The 15,976-nt window shown below is 35.9% G+C and overlaps 1 protein-coding gene across 2 annotated transcripts; it reads right to left on the reverse strand.

Moving 5' to 3' along the window:
- Window positions 1-1,431: 1,431 nt before the first annotated feature.
- On the reverse strand, window positions 1,432-13,482 carry LOC148274938 (N-acetylglucosaminyl-phosphatidylinositol de-N-acetylase-like). Of its 2 annotated transcripts, XM_088236395.1 has the most exons (4): window positions 12,948-13,482; window positions 10,480-10,767; window positions 5,751-5,844; window positions 1,432-1,715 (listed from the first exon to the last, which is right to left on the reverse strand). In XM_088236395.1, the coding sequence occupies exons 1-4, from the start codon at window positions 13,264-13,266 to the stop codon at window positions 1,541-1,543; spliced, it is 876 nt and encodes a 291-aa protein (XP_088092521.1). In that variant the 5' UTR covers window positions 13,267-13,482; the 3' UTR covers window positions 1,432-1,540. The 2 variants fall into 2 exon arrangements, with proteins under 2 accessions (XP_088092521.1, XP_088092522.1); XM_088236396.1 differs by lacking the exon at window positions 10,480-10,767 and having other exon boundaries at window positions 1,440-1,715.
- Window positions 13,483-15,976: the final 2,494 nt, after the last annotated feature.

The raw sequence follows: 15,976 nt of genomic DNA on the forward strand, positions 1-15,976 counted from the left end.
TCAACTCTTCCTGCTGTTTATTGATGCGGGTGAGATTCATTTGATTGAGCTATTTTTCTTACATCATACTAGGCAACACCGGAATACATATATTTTGTTTTATTCAGAATTTATATTTTAAAATATAGAAATATAATAAAATGTACATTATCATCTATATTTCAATCCATATCAGTTCAATCTATTTACTTTGCGCCATTATAAATGACTATTGTATTGTTTTAGCATTTACTTTGTGGAAAAACATTTTAAATTTATTTCAAATGAAACACTTTGTAATTTTTACCACATTAGAGTTTAATATATTATAACACAACTAGTTTCGGGTATTCTGAATTACCCATCATCAGGAGTAAGTATAAAATTGGGTAAAGATATACCATCAGATAGAATATCTCCAATTTTCGTAGTCTGATATCTATTTCTCAAATATTCTGTGAACGATTTTAAAGCAATTCCCTTTATCCCAATTTTCTTAAGCTTTAAAATGACTATTTCTCTATCTATTGTTTCAAAAGCTCTTCTGAAGTCTAATAATACTGAAATTATGTAATTATTTTTATCACATAAAATATATTTCACATAAAATTTAAGTATGTAGACATCATCCCCGTGTCTTAATTAATGCATAAATAATACGGGAAAAGATCCTACATCCCGTCATCCTAAAAGGGTGACATTCGTTTTAGTTGGATTTAATGAGGCATACATAGTTATGGCTAGAGTCTCGATATTCTAACGCCTGCCTCCGCCATATTTAACGATCTTTATTAGAGGCAGCTTATTAGATTACAAAATCGAGATTCCTAGCTGAAATAAACATAAAAAACCAACATGTAAAAAACTTCGTAAAAACACTAGTGCCGGTTATTCTTATTGAAGCACTGCGTGTAGCCCTAGCGACGACTCGAAAAGCTCCCGCTACCATCAGGGTCTAACAATTTCTCGGTGCCCAGTCGAACATTTTTCCCCATGCAGCAATCATCTCTGTCTATGAGCCTGAACGAGGGCCGCCAGGCTTGATGTTGTTTTAAACGATCGGCAGTTGCCGCCGCATTCCGCCTTCTTTCGCTATACGAGCGGCGATGTCGCAGTCGGCACCTGCTGGTCTCGCATCGGGCCTTGCTGCCACAGGATGGTGTCTTTGTGGGTGCTGTCATCGGTGTGGCGTAGTAGGACCGCGATCTTAACCGCCTGGAGGTCTGCACACCTGTCCGTCCTTCCCGGGCATGGTTCTTGTGACGAGTCAGTCAGTGTTATTCCAGTTTATTTTAGTCAAACCACTTTATGAAGCGGAAGTTTAATGTCTTCTAGGTACAGTAAAGTTGTTTGTAAAACAGGAAGAGCTTCTTCTCTTGTCACGTAGTAAAATGTTTATTTACCTTATGGTATTACCGAAATCGGCTTAAAATAAAAAATAAAAAGCTAAAAAAGGAGTGTTTGATTAAATTTATTAAAATACTTCTAATAACATTATCTTAAGTAAATAATATAACTTTGGTTGAATTGAGCGGATATGTAGCACGACTGCAGGAAGAGATTAGTCCTCGAGGTCTAGCTCCAATTCGAGATCGAGGACGGTGACCTCCTTGAGGGTGTTGATGACGATAAATCTGGAGAAGAAGAGGTAAAGGTGGCGGAACCAAACTAGCTGAGACTTGTGTTCCTTCATGGCGTTAACTACCACCTTCCTCTCCTGCAGAGGCAGCACAAATCTGCAAATAATAACCTCAATAGTTATGAGCTGATTTAGGTGCGCTATTCGCATCTACAAACATGTGTCAACCTAGAAACCTGGCACAGAATATCGCCTCAATTAATATTATTATCAACAATATTTTGAGTTTGTCCAAATTTTTGTAGACAAGGACTGGATTCGACTCCCTGGGGAGCTGTTTACATTAACATATTACAAAAGAGATGAAGAACATTTGAGAGAAGGAAATATAGAAGTCTAGGCATCTACAGGGCTTATGACCTGTCAATGGCTGGTTTAAGTGGCCACTTTACACACTGTGTAACATTCACCATTCTGCCCATATTTAAACATCTATATTTCTTCAATTCTTTCTTCTGTTGATGTTTGTGAAGTTAAAGAGCTGAAACCTTTATTATACTCTTCTATATTACCTTCTCTCAAATGTTCTTCATCTCTGTTGTAATATGTTAATATTATTATTATGAATAACTTACAGAGCACCATTTTTCTAATATAATACATCAAAGGGCGCTTTATAAAGTGATTCTAAGAGTACTCATTATAATTTGGCACTTCTGGCGGCAGAAGAGCTTTAGGGCATTGGCCTTGGGGCGACCGCAGGTGAGCGTTTACCAAATATATTGCGCTAGTTGCGAAATTGCGGTAGATGCGGCTGATCTAAGCGTAACTGACGCTTTGTCTCTCCTTACGGGGATGATCACCCGGGGAGTCCTACTTTATTCTAGGCCGTTCTCTCACTGTGCTTCATCATCCGTGCTTTTATTTCTGTTTGCTGTAATTAGTATATATTCCTGATTTTCTTTGTAAATATGAAATCTGTTTTATTTTATTATTTCTTATCCGTATCTTTGAAAAAGAAAAAAAACTTGTACTGATGTGCACATAATGCTCATTTTTTATTGTATATTATCAGAATAAACGTGTTCCGGACGCGCTGGGAGCGATGGAAGCCACGGAATACTATGTGATTGTTCGTTATAAATAATGTTTGATAGTATAGGTCCTCGGTATATGTGAAAGCCAAGTGTTGAATCCATAATAAAGGCGATTTGATCCACTTTCGGGTTCGGCCTTGGCTATACCGAGGACAATGTAGAATAGGATTTTATTTGGATAATTTTATGTTGATTTTGTATTTGTATATGTTTATTTGTAAGTATTTATTGTTGTATGTTGTGCGCCGCGCGGCATACTGTCGACTAAACCCGCGCGCGGGCTCGTTGAACCAACAGGACGTGTTGGAAAGCCCTTTTCAGGGCCACTGAGGTTGACTTAGCGGTCAGCGCTTTCTCGGTGGGCCGGGCTCAGGCCCCCCATTTACGCCGGGTGGGCCGATTGAACGGAACCAGGGAGACGAAGCCGCCACCCCCCCTGTAACGGGTCGGTTACAAAACACATGAAACAAATGGAAACAAAACAGATTTAACTATAATCTTTAGTCATTATTTGTATTTACTTGTTTTGTTTTCTATTTCTTTCAATCAGTTGTTTGTAAATTTTGTGCCTACATATTTTATTTTTAAATAATACATTGGGGGAATCCGAAGAGTAGGGACGACCTGTTGGCCGCTGTCCACACATCTTCCTCCACTTTATTGATCTGCAGAGTTTGTATTTCTTAAAAATTATTTAGTTTATCTATCTTCCTCCGTGCGCAGCTGACCCCCGTCATCCCCCGGGACTGCAGAACACATGCGGGTGGTTGGTGGGCTTTTAGATGATCTAATTAAGAGATACCTGTCAGCTGGTCCATCTGGAATCCATATTTCTTTTAGATATTTCGGAGCAGTTGTGCAGTGACTCATACATAAGCCAACAGAGTATGTGTGTCAGTGTAATTCTCGAAGTAGTGGAGTGATATGACTGAATTTAGAGTTTCCGACAATAAGTATCGCTGCGACGTTTTATACAGACTGAAGGTGAATCATTATACTCATCGGTAGACCTGTGTAGATACCATTACGATAATAGACACTACAAAAGCATTTATTGATTGATGAGCGGCATCAACCGTCAAATTTTTGCATATGTATTTGATTTGTCTCAGCTGATAGAGAAGCATGAACTTATTGTTATGTCCTGGAAAATTATTTTTAAATAATGAAAATATATTTCAAATATCACTTTAGATTTTGCATTTCAAACAGGTCTAAAAAATTTTTACTCCCGACATGTTCTGCTATTTTCTTTCTTATCTGAGAATCAAGTGAAAACTGGGATTGATTTAGTTTTCGTTTTGGGACTAAAGCATATGTTTTTTTCGGCATTGTAATGATAAAATCGGTCACTAAATATTCCAAATTTATGGATTAAAGTATCACTCGTCTTTGATTTCTATAATAAAGTAATTCTGATTGATAGAAAGTATTATTAGTCTGAGTCGCCGGCTAAGCAAGACGTCAATCAAGTAGACTGAAGTTGGCTGCGTTCGCGACATTGTAATAATTATATGGCTGTTTAGTGTACACTTTTGTACATAGTACCTACCGAGTGCTGGTATGTCCTAGATAAATGTGCAATTTGACCGTTTTTGTGTACGGGTAAAATGACGTCGTTAATGGTTATTTGAATATGACGTGAAATTACATTTTTGAATTATTTATCAAATTCGAACAAACTATTCATTCAAAAAATAACTTGGTTTTGATCCTGGTTTAAATTGTGTAAGAAGGGACACAAAAAATATATGTTTCGAACTAAATTTTGTTTTGAAAAAGGCATTAAAATTTTGAGCACAGAAAACACGTCCGTCTGCGGCCGCTCTGAGGGCCGATCTGAATGTAATAAAAACCCAAATAAGACATTATTTAAAATTGAATATTACAACTAGAATTATCGTATTGAAAAAAAAAAAAAAAATACAGTTCTATAAAAAAAAGTTTTAACTAAACTAGTTCAATATTTTCAAATTTTTTATGGTATTACTGATTGCATAATTTACGTAGAAATAAAGGAAAATTTTACAAAAATTTATGTGATTTAAAATGCTTATATTTCTTTTCAAAAACAAAAAAATAAGATTCTGCCGCGGCCATCTCCTTTTAAAATTTATTATCTTTAAATCATTATTAAAAATTTTAGTTCAATACTTAGTCTTTATTGAGATCCCAGATTAATAAGCTTAGTCTAAATTTGAAATGGCGTAATCTGCCGGTCTAAAAGTAATTATATTTTAGTTATATGAAACTTTGAAGTACATTTTTTGATAGTATTGTTTTTATCTAATATATAATTTTTAATTTTTTTTATTGCGCGATTTTTAACAAACATTCGTTTTAAAATGGCAAAATCGTATGATTTCCTAATTTTGCGTTCGTTTTACCAGACTACAGCCTTAAGGAAGACTCCCAGTAGTTTAACGGTGGGTAAAATGGTACTCCTTATATGGGGTAGTTCCGTGTCCTGAATCCAATTCTGTCACCTGGCTGAAGCCATTCCTTACAAAATTGTATAGTTTTCGATGGGTTTAATGTCTACTTTCCATCCAGTTTCCTATTTTCTGAATGCATCCGTCAATTAGTCGACAAGCACATTCTTTTCGCCTGGTTTAAAATAAATATGTAAGATAATCACATTCAAAGTATATAAACTGGTGATAAACTGGTGTATAAACTGGTGATGCTGTAACCAGTGCTATTTATTAATAGAGGGGAAAAAGTTGGTCCAATCATTTCTAGTTCATAAATGCACGGTTATATTAAAATAAGATATTTAGGTACTATAAGGATAAGGGTCAAACTCAAATTAACAGAAAGGTTGGCAAGTCCACTAAATATTCTCATTTTATGTATCGACGAAATTGTTAATTGAACTTTGCATAGATAATATTAAACGCCAGGAAGTAGTTTAGACAGTATGTAAATATTTATTTAAGCTTTAAATTTATTTCAACAGAGAGGGAAAACTGAACTTGAAATAAATTTAAATATGAACAACTCCCTAGGGAGGAAATCCAGCCAGTCTGCAAGCATTTGGACATACTCAAACATTGTTGAATTATTTAAGCATTAATAATGAAAAAAAATCTTACCTATTAGAAGCTAGAAGGAAGCTTAGAGGTAAATCTAGATATCCCCAATACTTTCGCAATAAATTCACAGAATCCAGTGTAAATAAGCGGCAATCTGCAAATGTAAAGAAAGTACAATTTATAATATCTTACTATTTACTGGCGAAATGGAGGAATATTGACATAGTCCAAAATACAAGATTATTTATTTACGCCCATAGGGCTTTTACTCAATCCATACTAATAGTACAAGGGCGTTTGTCTGTTTGTGTTTCATTCACGTTGTCACAACGGAAAACTGACTGTTGTTCCTATATTTTATTTCTTAATTTTGTATTTTTTTAAATTTATGTTGTTTATATACTCATCTTCTTTTTTTTATACCAACTTTACTTCTGAACACTGTTCTATCTTTTATTGCTTTATATTGTAGTTTTAAAATTTTATGTTGTGTTCCGGACGCACAGTGTAAATGCATAAAATATGTACAGTCGAACTCGGTTATAACGATCACGGAAATAGCGAAATCTCAGATGTAACGAGGAAACATTAGTTGACATTTTAGTTCATGGTTTTCTCCATACAATTATGCGCTCTTATAACGAGCTACTTCTCGGACATACGGAACAAAGATATTGTCAAAAATTACTTTAAAAATCTTCAATTGTTAAAAACATAATTGTCAAAATAAGAACCTAAGTAATAAAATCCAAATGATCGGCTAGCGTAAAGGATAAATACCGCCGAGCGTTGGGATCGGATTATGTTTATGATAGATATGTAAGTGTCTAGGTACCTAATTGGATTTTTCAATATTAAAAAATGAACACGCATGGTTTTTAAAAAAATCCAGACTTTTGAAGTAAGTGCCGGTTCAGCACATTGTTACAATCAACATCTGTGCTCCAGACACGCGAAGAACGTTAGAATGGACAAATGAAAGTGATGAAGTAAAGTAAAAGTATGAAAAAGTAAATGATATATGTAAATGTAAATGATAACTGAGTGAATTAATAAACTTAGCTAGGAACCCGGTATTTGTGTGACTGAGCGCTAGGCTCCCAATAAAGATAAATGATTTGCTTTCGAGCCTGGCCTCAGTAATACCGGGAGAATATAGCCAGCCTCTTTTATGTCTGTATTTCATATTGTGTCTTAATCGTGTTTGTAAGGCCCTGAAAAGGGCCTATATTGTATATTGTATTGTCATGTTGCACACGTCGCGGCTGCGACGAAATGGCCCGTACGGGCGCTAGGCACCCGTATTTACGCCACCTGCGGCCGGGGGCATGTAGCGAGTGGCGGGGGTGTGCTACCCCCACCACTCCCAGGCAGCCGGAGCGGGTGGGACGGCTGACTCACGGAGCCCGACGCGCACCGCTTTATAAGGCGATTATTTTGTATGAATAAATTAGTTGAGTTCCCAACTCTGAACAGTTCAGACGTGTTTTATTCCGTTCTCCTCCCTGTTCGCCTTCCTGCACTTCGCCCTTCGCTCCGCTCTGCCTGCTGACTGCCTTCGCCTCTCTACATCACTTGGACCGAGTGGAAAGTCCTTTTCAGGGCTATTGAGGTTGACTTGCGGTCGGCGCAGCTGTGCTCCTACCTTCCGACTTTGTCTTTGACTCTGTCTGGGAGGGCGGCTTCCCACTTACGCCGGGAAGCTTGACTGCGGCAGACGCGGGTGCGCACAAAAACGTGGTAACGCATACGTTACAATGTGTTTTTGTAGTTTGTGAATGCTTGTTTCAGGGGTTTTAATGGGGCTTTTTAAAGATTTTTAATGTTCTATGCTTATTTCAATACACAATAAACATAACAAGGGGGTGATGTCAAATGAGTTCTAGACCAGGGCTGGTATTCCAAACGCTATCGTGGCTGTATTATCTCGTGTATTTACATACAAAATACACGATAAAAACTGTTTTCTCGTGCCACGAGAGTGGTTCAGGATAGCACCCCAGATCAGTTATAACCTAACCGAACTATAAACATGTCTACTAACAAGAGGAAGTGTCTTCATCCACAGTGTCAACATTGTGGAAAAATAAGGGTGTTTATTTGTCTGCATTTGAAAAGAATATCACGGACACAAAAAAAATTTGAAAGTGCAATCGTACTAATGTCGATGAAGCATTGCTCCAATGGTTTTGTATCCAAAGAAACGCAGGATTTTCCGTTGATGGACCAATATTGAAGGCGCAAGTGGAAAAGTTCACAAAACAATTTGGAAACAACGATTTTAAATGTAATAATGTCTTCATATGATAGGTATGTTTGTAAGCATTTATTATAATTTTCCCCAATATTTTTTAAAAATTTTCTGTATGAATTATCTTGTATGTAAACATATGTATTTACTTGTTTACTTAGTGACAATGTGCAATAGCGATTGTATAAAAAAACCTTTCTCTGGTATAACTAGTAACGCTTATAATGAGCAAATTCAATCGGTCCCATCTTCCTCGTAATAACCAAGTTCGACTGTACAATACAAAAAAATAAGATAAATTAGCTAGAATCTCCGGTATATGTACAACTGAATGCTATCCCAATAAAGATAAATTATTCACTTTCGAGCCTGGCCTCAGCAATACTTATAATATTTAAATATAAATTTGTAATCATCATGTTGCGCGCGTCGCGGCTGCCGACGAAATAGCCTGTATTTACACCACCTGCGGCCGGCGGCATGTAGCGATTGGTGAGGGTGAGCTACCCCCACGGGGCCCGAAGCGCATCGCTTTTTAAGGCGTGTATTTTGCCATAATAAATCAGTTGAGTACCTAACTCTGAACAGTTCGGACGTGTTTCGTTGAGTTTTCCCCTCTGTTCACCCTCTTGCACTTCGCTCTTCGCTCCGCTCTGCCAGCTGACTGCCTTCGCCTCTCTACGCTACTTGGACCGGGTGGAAAGTCCTTTTCAGGGCTATTGAGGTTGACTTGTGGTCGGCGCAGTTGTGCTCCTACCTTCCGACTTTGTCTTTGACTCTGTCTGGGAGGGTGGCTTCTCGTTTATGCCGGGAAGCCTGACTGCGGCAGACGCGGGTGACGAACCAGCGCACACACGTGGTAACGTGTATGTTACATGTTGTTTATATACTCATGTTTTATATAACTTCCATGTATGTAAAAGCCTTATGGGCGTAAAAAAAAAAAAAAGGGTAAATCAACTTATTTTTCTCGAATACCAATAATCACGATCGAAGCCGAGGGAAAAGTTAGTATATTATATAATATAAAAATATACTTAACAAATACTAGTACAAAAATATGAATATAAGAGTGATTTAATAAATTCCCAAAAACTAAATGATTATAATTGAATTGAACAAACAATGCCGTGCCCTGTGAACCATCAGATTCAGATAAGGGTATTATGATGACGATAGTTTGTAGACAAGGACTAGATTTAGATTAGTTGCCTAGTATGAAGAATCTCACCCCCTCAAAGAAGATTTCAGATCTTTAACTTCACAAATTTCAACAGATGGAAGAACTGAAGAAATATAAACGTTCATAGGCAGAATGGTATATGTTAGTCAGTGTGTAAAGTGGCAACTTAAAACCAGCCAAAGTCCTGTATATACCATTTTCCATACCCGCAAATGTTCTTTACCCCTGTTGTAGTGTTTATTAATATATTTATTGCTTACGTACATGATCTGTGTAAAAATAAAAAAAGTAAATAATGAATAATAATTTATAATCGAACAGTGAAAGCACTCTGTCCACATATCCGAACAAAGACCACGGGTCTTCTTATCGTTTTCACTCGTACTAAAAAATGTTTTTTGTCAAATATTAAGTAGCTACACCAATTCGCTTCGTCAATTTCATAAATTGCAAACTTAATTTTACTTTACTTTCACTGTGGGTTTAACAAAACATATGGAGGGCTGTCAGATATTGTCATTCTTCCTCATGACCAAATTGCAATTACACAAACAGTAGCAAAAATTGTTTATTCACTGTATAATCTACTTATAAAACTCTATTATCCGATTATTATCATCATTATATTTGAGGATTACATGACTCTGTTCGATGCTTTTCATACAAGTCACCAAAAGATTATTGAAATAATCATGCAATTCTTCTTCTTAAATTGTTCCTTTATCCTTCTTCTTTCCTTTCCATCCCCTCTCCTCTCTTCATAGTAGTGTTTTTTTTTTTTATATATTTTTATTTTGTTAATCTTTTAAAAAAAAATTTGTTTAAAATTGTAAGATTCAATACGTCCATGTATTTATAATTTTCTTAAACTGAACGGTTTGGGTAGGTAGGAAGAAATTGCCTTAAGGCAATATGCCCGCAATATACTCCGTGGTGTAGTGGTCAAGACGCTTGACTCACGCACGGAAGGTTCCGGGTTCGATTCCCGGTGAGAACACAAAAATTAAAATGTGATTTTTTTCAAGCCTGGGTGCTCTGTGATGTAATTCACTACTGTAATTAGGCCTCCTGGCCTGTTGTGGTGCAAAAAAAAAAATATGTAAAAAAAATATGTATATATATTGTATATGTATATAAAGTGTCAAATAAATAAATAAATATATATTTTCAAGCAACATATGCAGCACCGCACACCCCACCGTGACCTTACCAAATTTTAGCTTTTTTTCCAAATTTTGAGTACTTCCTACATTCGGCAATTACATTATAAGATATATAAATTATATAGGCAACACTACTTCCCTTTGATGGGAAATGACAGTAAAAAACATAATCGACGGTTAGAAGTTGCTCACTCGGGGGCAGTCGGCGCTCCAGGCACAGTCGGCCCACGGCGTGGAATATGGAGCGGTGATTGGGGTGGCCCGACACCCCGTCCCGATCGAAGGTGACCAGCGCGTCCGCGTCCAGCGCCTCCGCCAGCCGCAGCGTGCGCTCAGCCAGCGGCGCCGACGGCCAGTGGTGGGGGCCGTCCACCAGCGCCGGGTCGTGCAGCAACGTGATGCGCGCAGGCCGCACACCTAGCGCCGCGCACGCGCGCCACAGCTCGCCGCGCCGCTCGCGACCGCGGCCCTTGTGGTCCCCTGGGTACGTAATCAACTATTAGGCCGCAAGTGGAGTGATAAGTGCATGTTCCTGTTGTTTTTGCGATATTTTGCAGTCCCTGGACTAAAGTACATTCACGGAGACTGGCTGCTGCCGACGAGCTCACCGCGTGATATCCTCTGAGTAATAACGCACGCGTTACTGCATACATAGATGCAATTTCGCTCAATCGCTTATGATTATAATTTTTATGTTACTTCACTCTGCTGGCGGCTGTTATTATTTTGTTTGACAATGTAGAGTTATAGAAATAGAAATTGGAATAACCCCTCAATAATAAATTTATAATACCTACCTTTTAAGGAAATAAATACATACATAAATTCACAAGTAATTACTAAAGTAAATTAATATGGATTTGGCCATTCCCAACCCGAGTACCGCACACTGTTTCGCTGCAAACTGTAGCTAACTCGGTGGTTGATAAACCTACTTGGACTTTTACGCATATGGGTGGCTCTATAAGCGGTAGCGCGCGGGTGATTGCTCAGAAGTGATGTCAAATAATTGGCCGATTTCACATCATGGCAAAATTCCACTCGACTTTCTTTAGCAGAATTTTTACCCGAGAGAAAAATAAAAAAATTAAATGAATTTCAATCCCCCTAATTTTGCCATGCGGATTTGGAAGGTACATGTGAAATGGGCCATTCTCTGTCAGATATTGTGATGCTGGTTTGTTCATTTGGAAATTCTAGTAACAATGAACAGACAGTAGAACTTTTGTAGGACTCTTTATCATACTTTTGCGCAGCAAATGATCGAGATACACTGCTTTAAGTTTACAATTGCATCGCCCTATGCACCACGGGGTGTGGATAAGAGCGTGATGATGATGATGATTAAAAAAAATACATTAGCTCATCATAATTTATGTTACTTGATTATATAAGTTCATAGATAGTGCACAAAAATTTTAATATTCGTTTGAAATTTTGTAGTGGGATTTTTTCACATTTGTTTTCTCATATTTGTAAATAAAACATTGAACACGGGAAACCTTCGATACAAAAGTACCAAGTCACCGGCTAAGAGTGTAAATCTGTTAAGTCCCTTTTTTAATGATGGCGACATATTGATACCATTTTATAAAGCAAAAAAATCTCCATACTTCTATCAAATAGCCTAGTCTAATACAATGTGCTGTATAAAAGACAGTAACTGGTTACAAGTCCATTCCATTCAAAAACATAAAGCGTATGTCCCCCAATAGAGGCACTGCTCATAGAGAACTCTTGTAAAAAGAGGTGGTTTGGTGGTTTGGTGATTCAACTAATTATTCCTGATTACTCTGCTAAAAACATAAAGCGTAAACCTGCTATGTCCACCAATAGAGAGGCATTGCTCATAGAGAACTCGCATTACAAGAGGTGGTTTATTTATTTATTTACGGCTATTTACTTTTTAGCACGAACACTTGACAAATTATTTGCTATGCTCAATATTTATTTTTTATAAATTTATTGATATAATTTTAAGTTGCTAGAATTCCACTCGTCAATGCGCTTTGTAGCTGCAAGACGATTGGTAATCTTGCTTCAGTATGTGAATGTTATCAACGTCTAGAATTTCAACAGACCATGCGCTCAATAGCTGCAAGACTTGTTATAATCTAACTCGTATTTTTAAAAATGAGTTTTTTTTTTATTTCTTTTTTTAAATTTTAATATCATTCAAACACTAAACTTCACTATCAAATTAAAACATAATGTAAACAGGGGCTAGATTACTTACCGTCCATGCGCTCTGTACCTGCAAAACGTGCCGTAATATAGCCTCTATCTGTTATAATTGAAATAGATCATAATTAGAAACGGGGAACTAGAATCGTCCATGCATTCTGTAGCTGCAAGTAATGCTCGGATATTTATTTATTGTACACCGCCATATACATTACCCAACTACAATAATAATTATGGACATATTTAGTCTACTTAACAATGGTGAATACATTTCTTTATAATATATACAGGTGCAATCGAAATAAAATACAAACTTGACTAATTATTCCCGATTACTCTACTACCCCCCTGTAAAATAGTCCAAATCGGACTTGCCAGATTTACACTCTCGACTAATGAAGGTAAGGTTAGATACAAATGTACCGTCTTTCTTATAGAAAATTCTTCGTTATTAATATAAGCCCTCGCGCGCTTACCTTGGGAAAGGCACAGCAAGTGCACATCGATACCCCGCCTTAGGAAGTGAACTATTGTGGGTCCGAAGAACATGCACTCGTCATCTGGGTGTGCAATCACGAAAAGTGCTCTTTTGACACCTTCGATTTTAGAGCACGACCAATTTCTTTTAAGAGTCCAGACATATAAAAATCCACAAATCAAAAAGTATGATAAAATCCATAAAAAAACATTTTCTGCAAAACTACAGCAATATGTCGTCAACTCGTCTTTGGTGGAAGAATAAAACTTCCATAAAAGATCCCCAACGTCATAAGGAAATGGTTCATTTACAGACATTTGAAAAGAAATATGTCTTTATTACTACAATGACTGAAACTCGATGCATAATTAGTTAAAAGTATTGTAAGGAAAAACATTACGGTATGTAATTAAAATGATTTGAAAGAAGACTTGGCAAATCAGCCAAAATCAACTTAAACCAAATGGTTTTCAGTATGAATTGTCACAATACACAAAAATTTTGGATTCGTCATAGAAATAATTCATTTCAGTGTCAAAAATTCAAAAGTCTTCTACATCTTTTCATAATGGCATTATTTACCTCGCTACTAGGGTGTCCTAGCCAGAGTTATGGTGTTTTAATTTTTTTATATAAATTAATACGGGAGACCGGTGTTAGTTGACACGCAAGGTTTGTGGACTCGAAATAAATCATTCACCCCATCATCGCACCAAGCCTAGTATTATGAACGCATTTATAACGCGGTATGGTGAATATTTACGTTCTTAATACGCGCTATACCACGCTATAAATGCTTTCATGATACCAGCTCAGAGGTCTCTAAGTCAGTATACAAGCGTCCATGCAGATCTCGCGTCAGTATCCATTCATTGTTTTTAGAAAAACGACGTGTATTCAGATTAATGTATGATTTTTCATATTTTTACAAAGTAAGTAAATATTTTGTTGTATTGTATTGTCATCAATAATGTTGAATGTTTATATAGTATATAAATAAATGTAGAAGTTTTATTCGTGATTTTATGCAATATTTAAGTTAATTGTATTTGTCGTGAACAAATAGCGTTGTCGTAAAATTGTGATTGGGGTTTGTCGGCATACCATATATGGAGTTTGACGACACAGTGTGTATACTAATATTATATCTCACAAAATAATTTAGGATACGATACGAACAAATATATTTTTATTTATTTTATTTATTTTTTTATTTTTTATTTTATTTAGAAAACATACAGTCATACAAAATCAGTATTAAAAACAACAATTTTTAACATAAAAAGAACAATTAAGTTTTCATAAATTAAAAAGATATAAACATTAAATGTGACAAAAAATAAAAAATAAATAAGAATTTTAAGTGAAAAAAGGATAATTGTTGACATTTGCGTTTTCCATGGAGGTAGTAAATCAAAATAAATAAAAATACCGAATGTGCACTCCGAGCCATCCACGCACACACATGAACGCACATATAAAACATACACAAACATATACATTACATGCGGCACATATACATAGCATAAACCACTCAAGATGTACATTCAGCAACTATCCCAAATAATCGACCCCATGAAGAAATTTTCTGTACAAATGCAACGTGCAGTTAAAAATGTCTACATCAATACTGAGTCCGTTATAATTTCTACAGGTACGTCTATGGTACATAAAAAAGGGAATTTAATCTAGTATAGCAAAGAGGACAACGGAAACCAATATTTTGTAAAAGATACGGCGAATCAACTATGTTATTGAGAATTTTGAAAAGAAAAATTAAATCATATCTAAGGCGCCTTTTTTGTAGTGATTCTATATTAAAATTGATCAAAGATGCGCCGTAATCATTTTTAATGTTACCAAAACGATATTCCAGGCTCCTTATAAATTTCTTTTGAATGTTTTCAATTTGATTAATATATACATTATATTGAGGGGACCATACTAATGAAGCGAATTCGAGTTGACTTCGCACATAAGTATAGTAAAGAAGTTTTAATGTATTTGGTGATGGGAATGGTTTGGAGATTCGTAAGATAAACCCTAGAAGTCTGTACGCCTTATCTACTATTGTATTTATGTGATCTCTAAATAAAAGCTTATCATCCATCAGTACACCCAAATCTCTTGCTTTCATTGAACGATTGACAATTTTCCCAGATAGTTTGTAGTCAAATAGTATACTTTTTTTCTTTCGAGTAAATGACATGACAAGACATTTATCAGAATTCAATAATAACTGATTTTCCTTGCAATAGCAACAGATTCTATCTAAGTCAGCTTGAAGAACTTCGCAATCATTTATATGAATGACAACATAACAACCAAAAATATAAGCACATTCAATAGCATTTATATTATAACGAAGAGACTGAAAAGGGCAAAACTCCTAAAAATATTTAAAAAACGTGCTGTTATTACTGTTCTAGTCAAGAAAAAGAGTTTAAGAATGGGTGTTTTTGTAGATTTAACTATTTCTATAAAAATACTCTTCATCGTTCAGAACTAAAAAAAGTTAAATCTTTCAAATTTGTCTAAAAAATTAAATTGTATTTATTTCTTCAATAGATTATGGGTGTTTAAAAAAATATTATTACTTTAAATACATTACCAACATTAATAAAGTTAAAGTTACCATTACAACAACAACAACAAACCATCACGCCGTTTCCCCGTGAGGGTAGGCAGAGAGAATAGAATGCCACATCACTCTATTTTTGCATACAGATCTCGCTTCCTCTACATTCATAGATCTTCTCATGCACGCGCGGTGATTATTCCGACTTTTGACATGTCCATCTTGAAGTTTTTGTTGGATTTGGTCATGCCATGACTTTCCCGGTCCTCTTATATTTCTGCATCAATACGTTAAATAAAATATTATCAAATACATTGCCTTTTTTTAATTAATCAACTGCGATTCGGATGACATGATTGACAAACTGTATTAATTTTTGAAATATAAAGTAATTTAGTTTTTTTTTAAAATTAATGAATACATTCCTAACTTTGAACTTTAACAGGTGC

Source organism: Micrasema longulum, unplaced genomic scaffold (genome assembly GCF_059751315.1).
Source record: "Micrasema longulum isolate JH-2025_06_02 unplaced genomic scaffold, ASM5975131v1 h1tg001556l, whole genome shotgun sequence".
Lineage (NCBI taxonomy): Eukaryota > Metazoa > Arthropoda > Insecta > Trichoptera > Brachycentridae > Micrasema > Micrasema longulum.

What these genes read in the sequence shown, in the direction of transcription:
- LOC148274938 (XM_088236395.1), bottom strand. Translation starts at nt 13,266, where the DNA reads ATGTCTGTAAATGAACCATTTCCTTATGACGTTGGGGATCTTTTATGG. An exon ending in GGAGCGCCGACTGCCCCCGA is followed by an intron (nt 5,845 to 10,479) that starts GTGAGCAACTTC and finishes TTACATTTGCAG; the next exon opens with ATTGCCGCTTATTTACACTG. An exon ending in TTCCTTCTAGCTTCTAATAG is followed by an intron (nt 1,716 to 5,750) that starts GTAAGATTTTTT and finishes TATTATTTGCAG; the next exon opens with ATTTGTGCTGCCTCTGCAGG.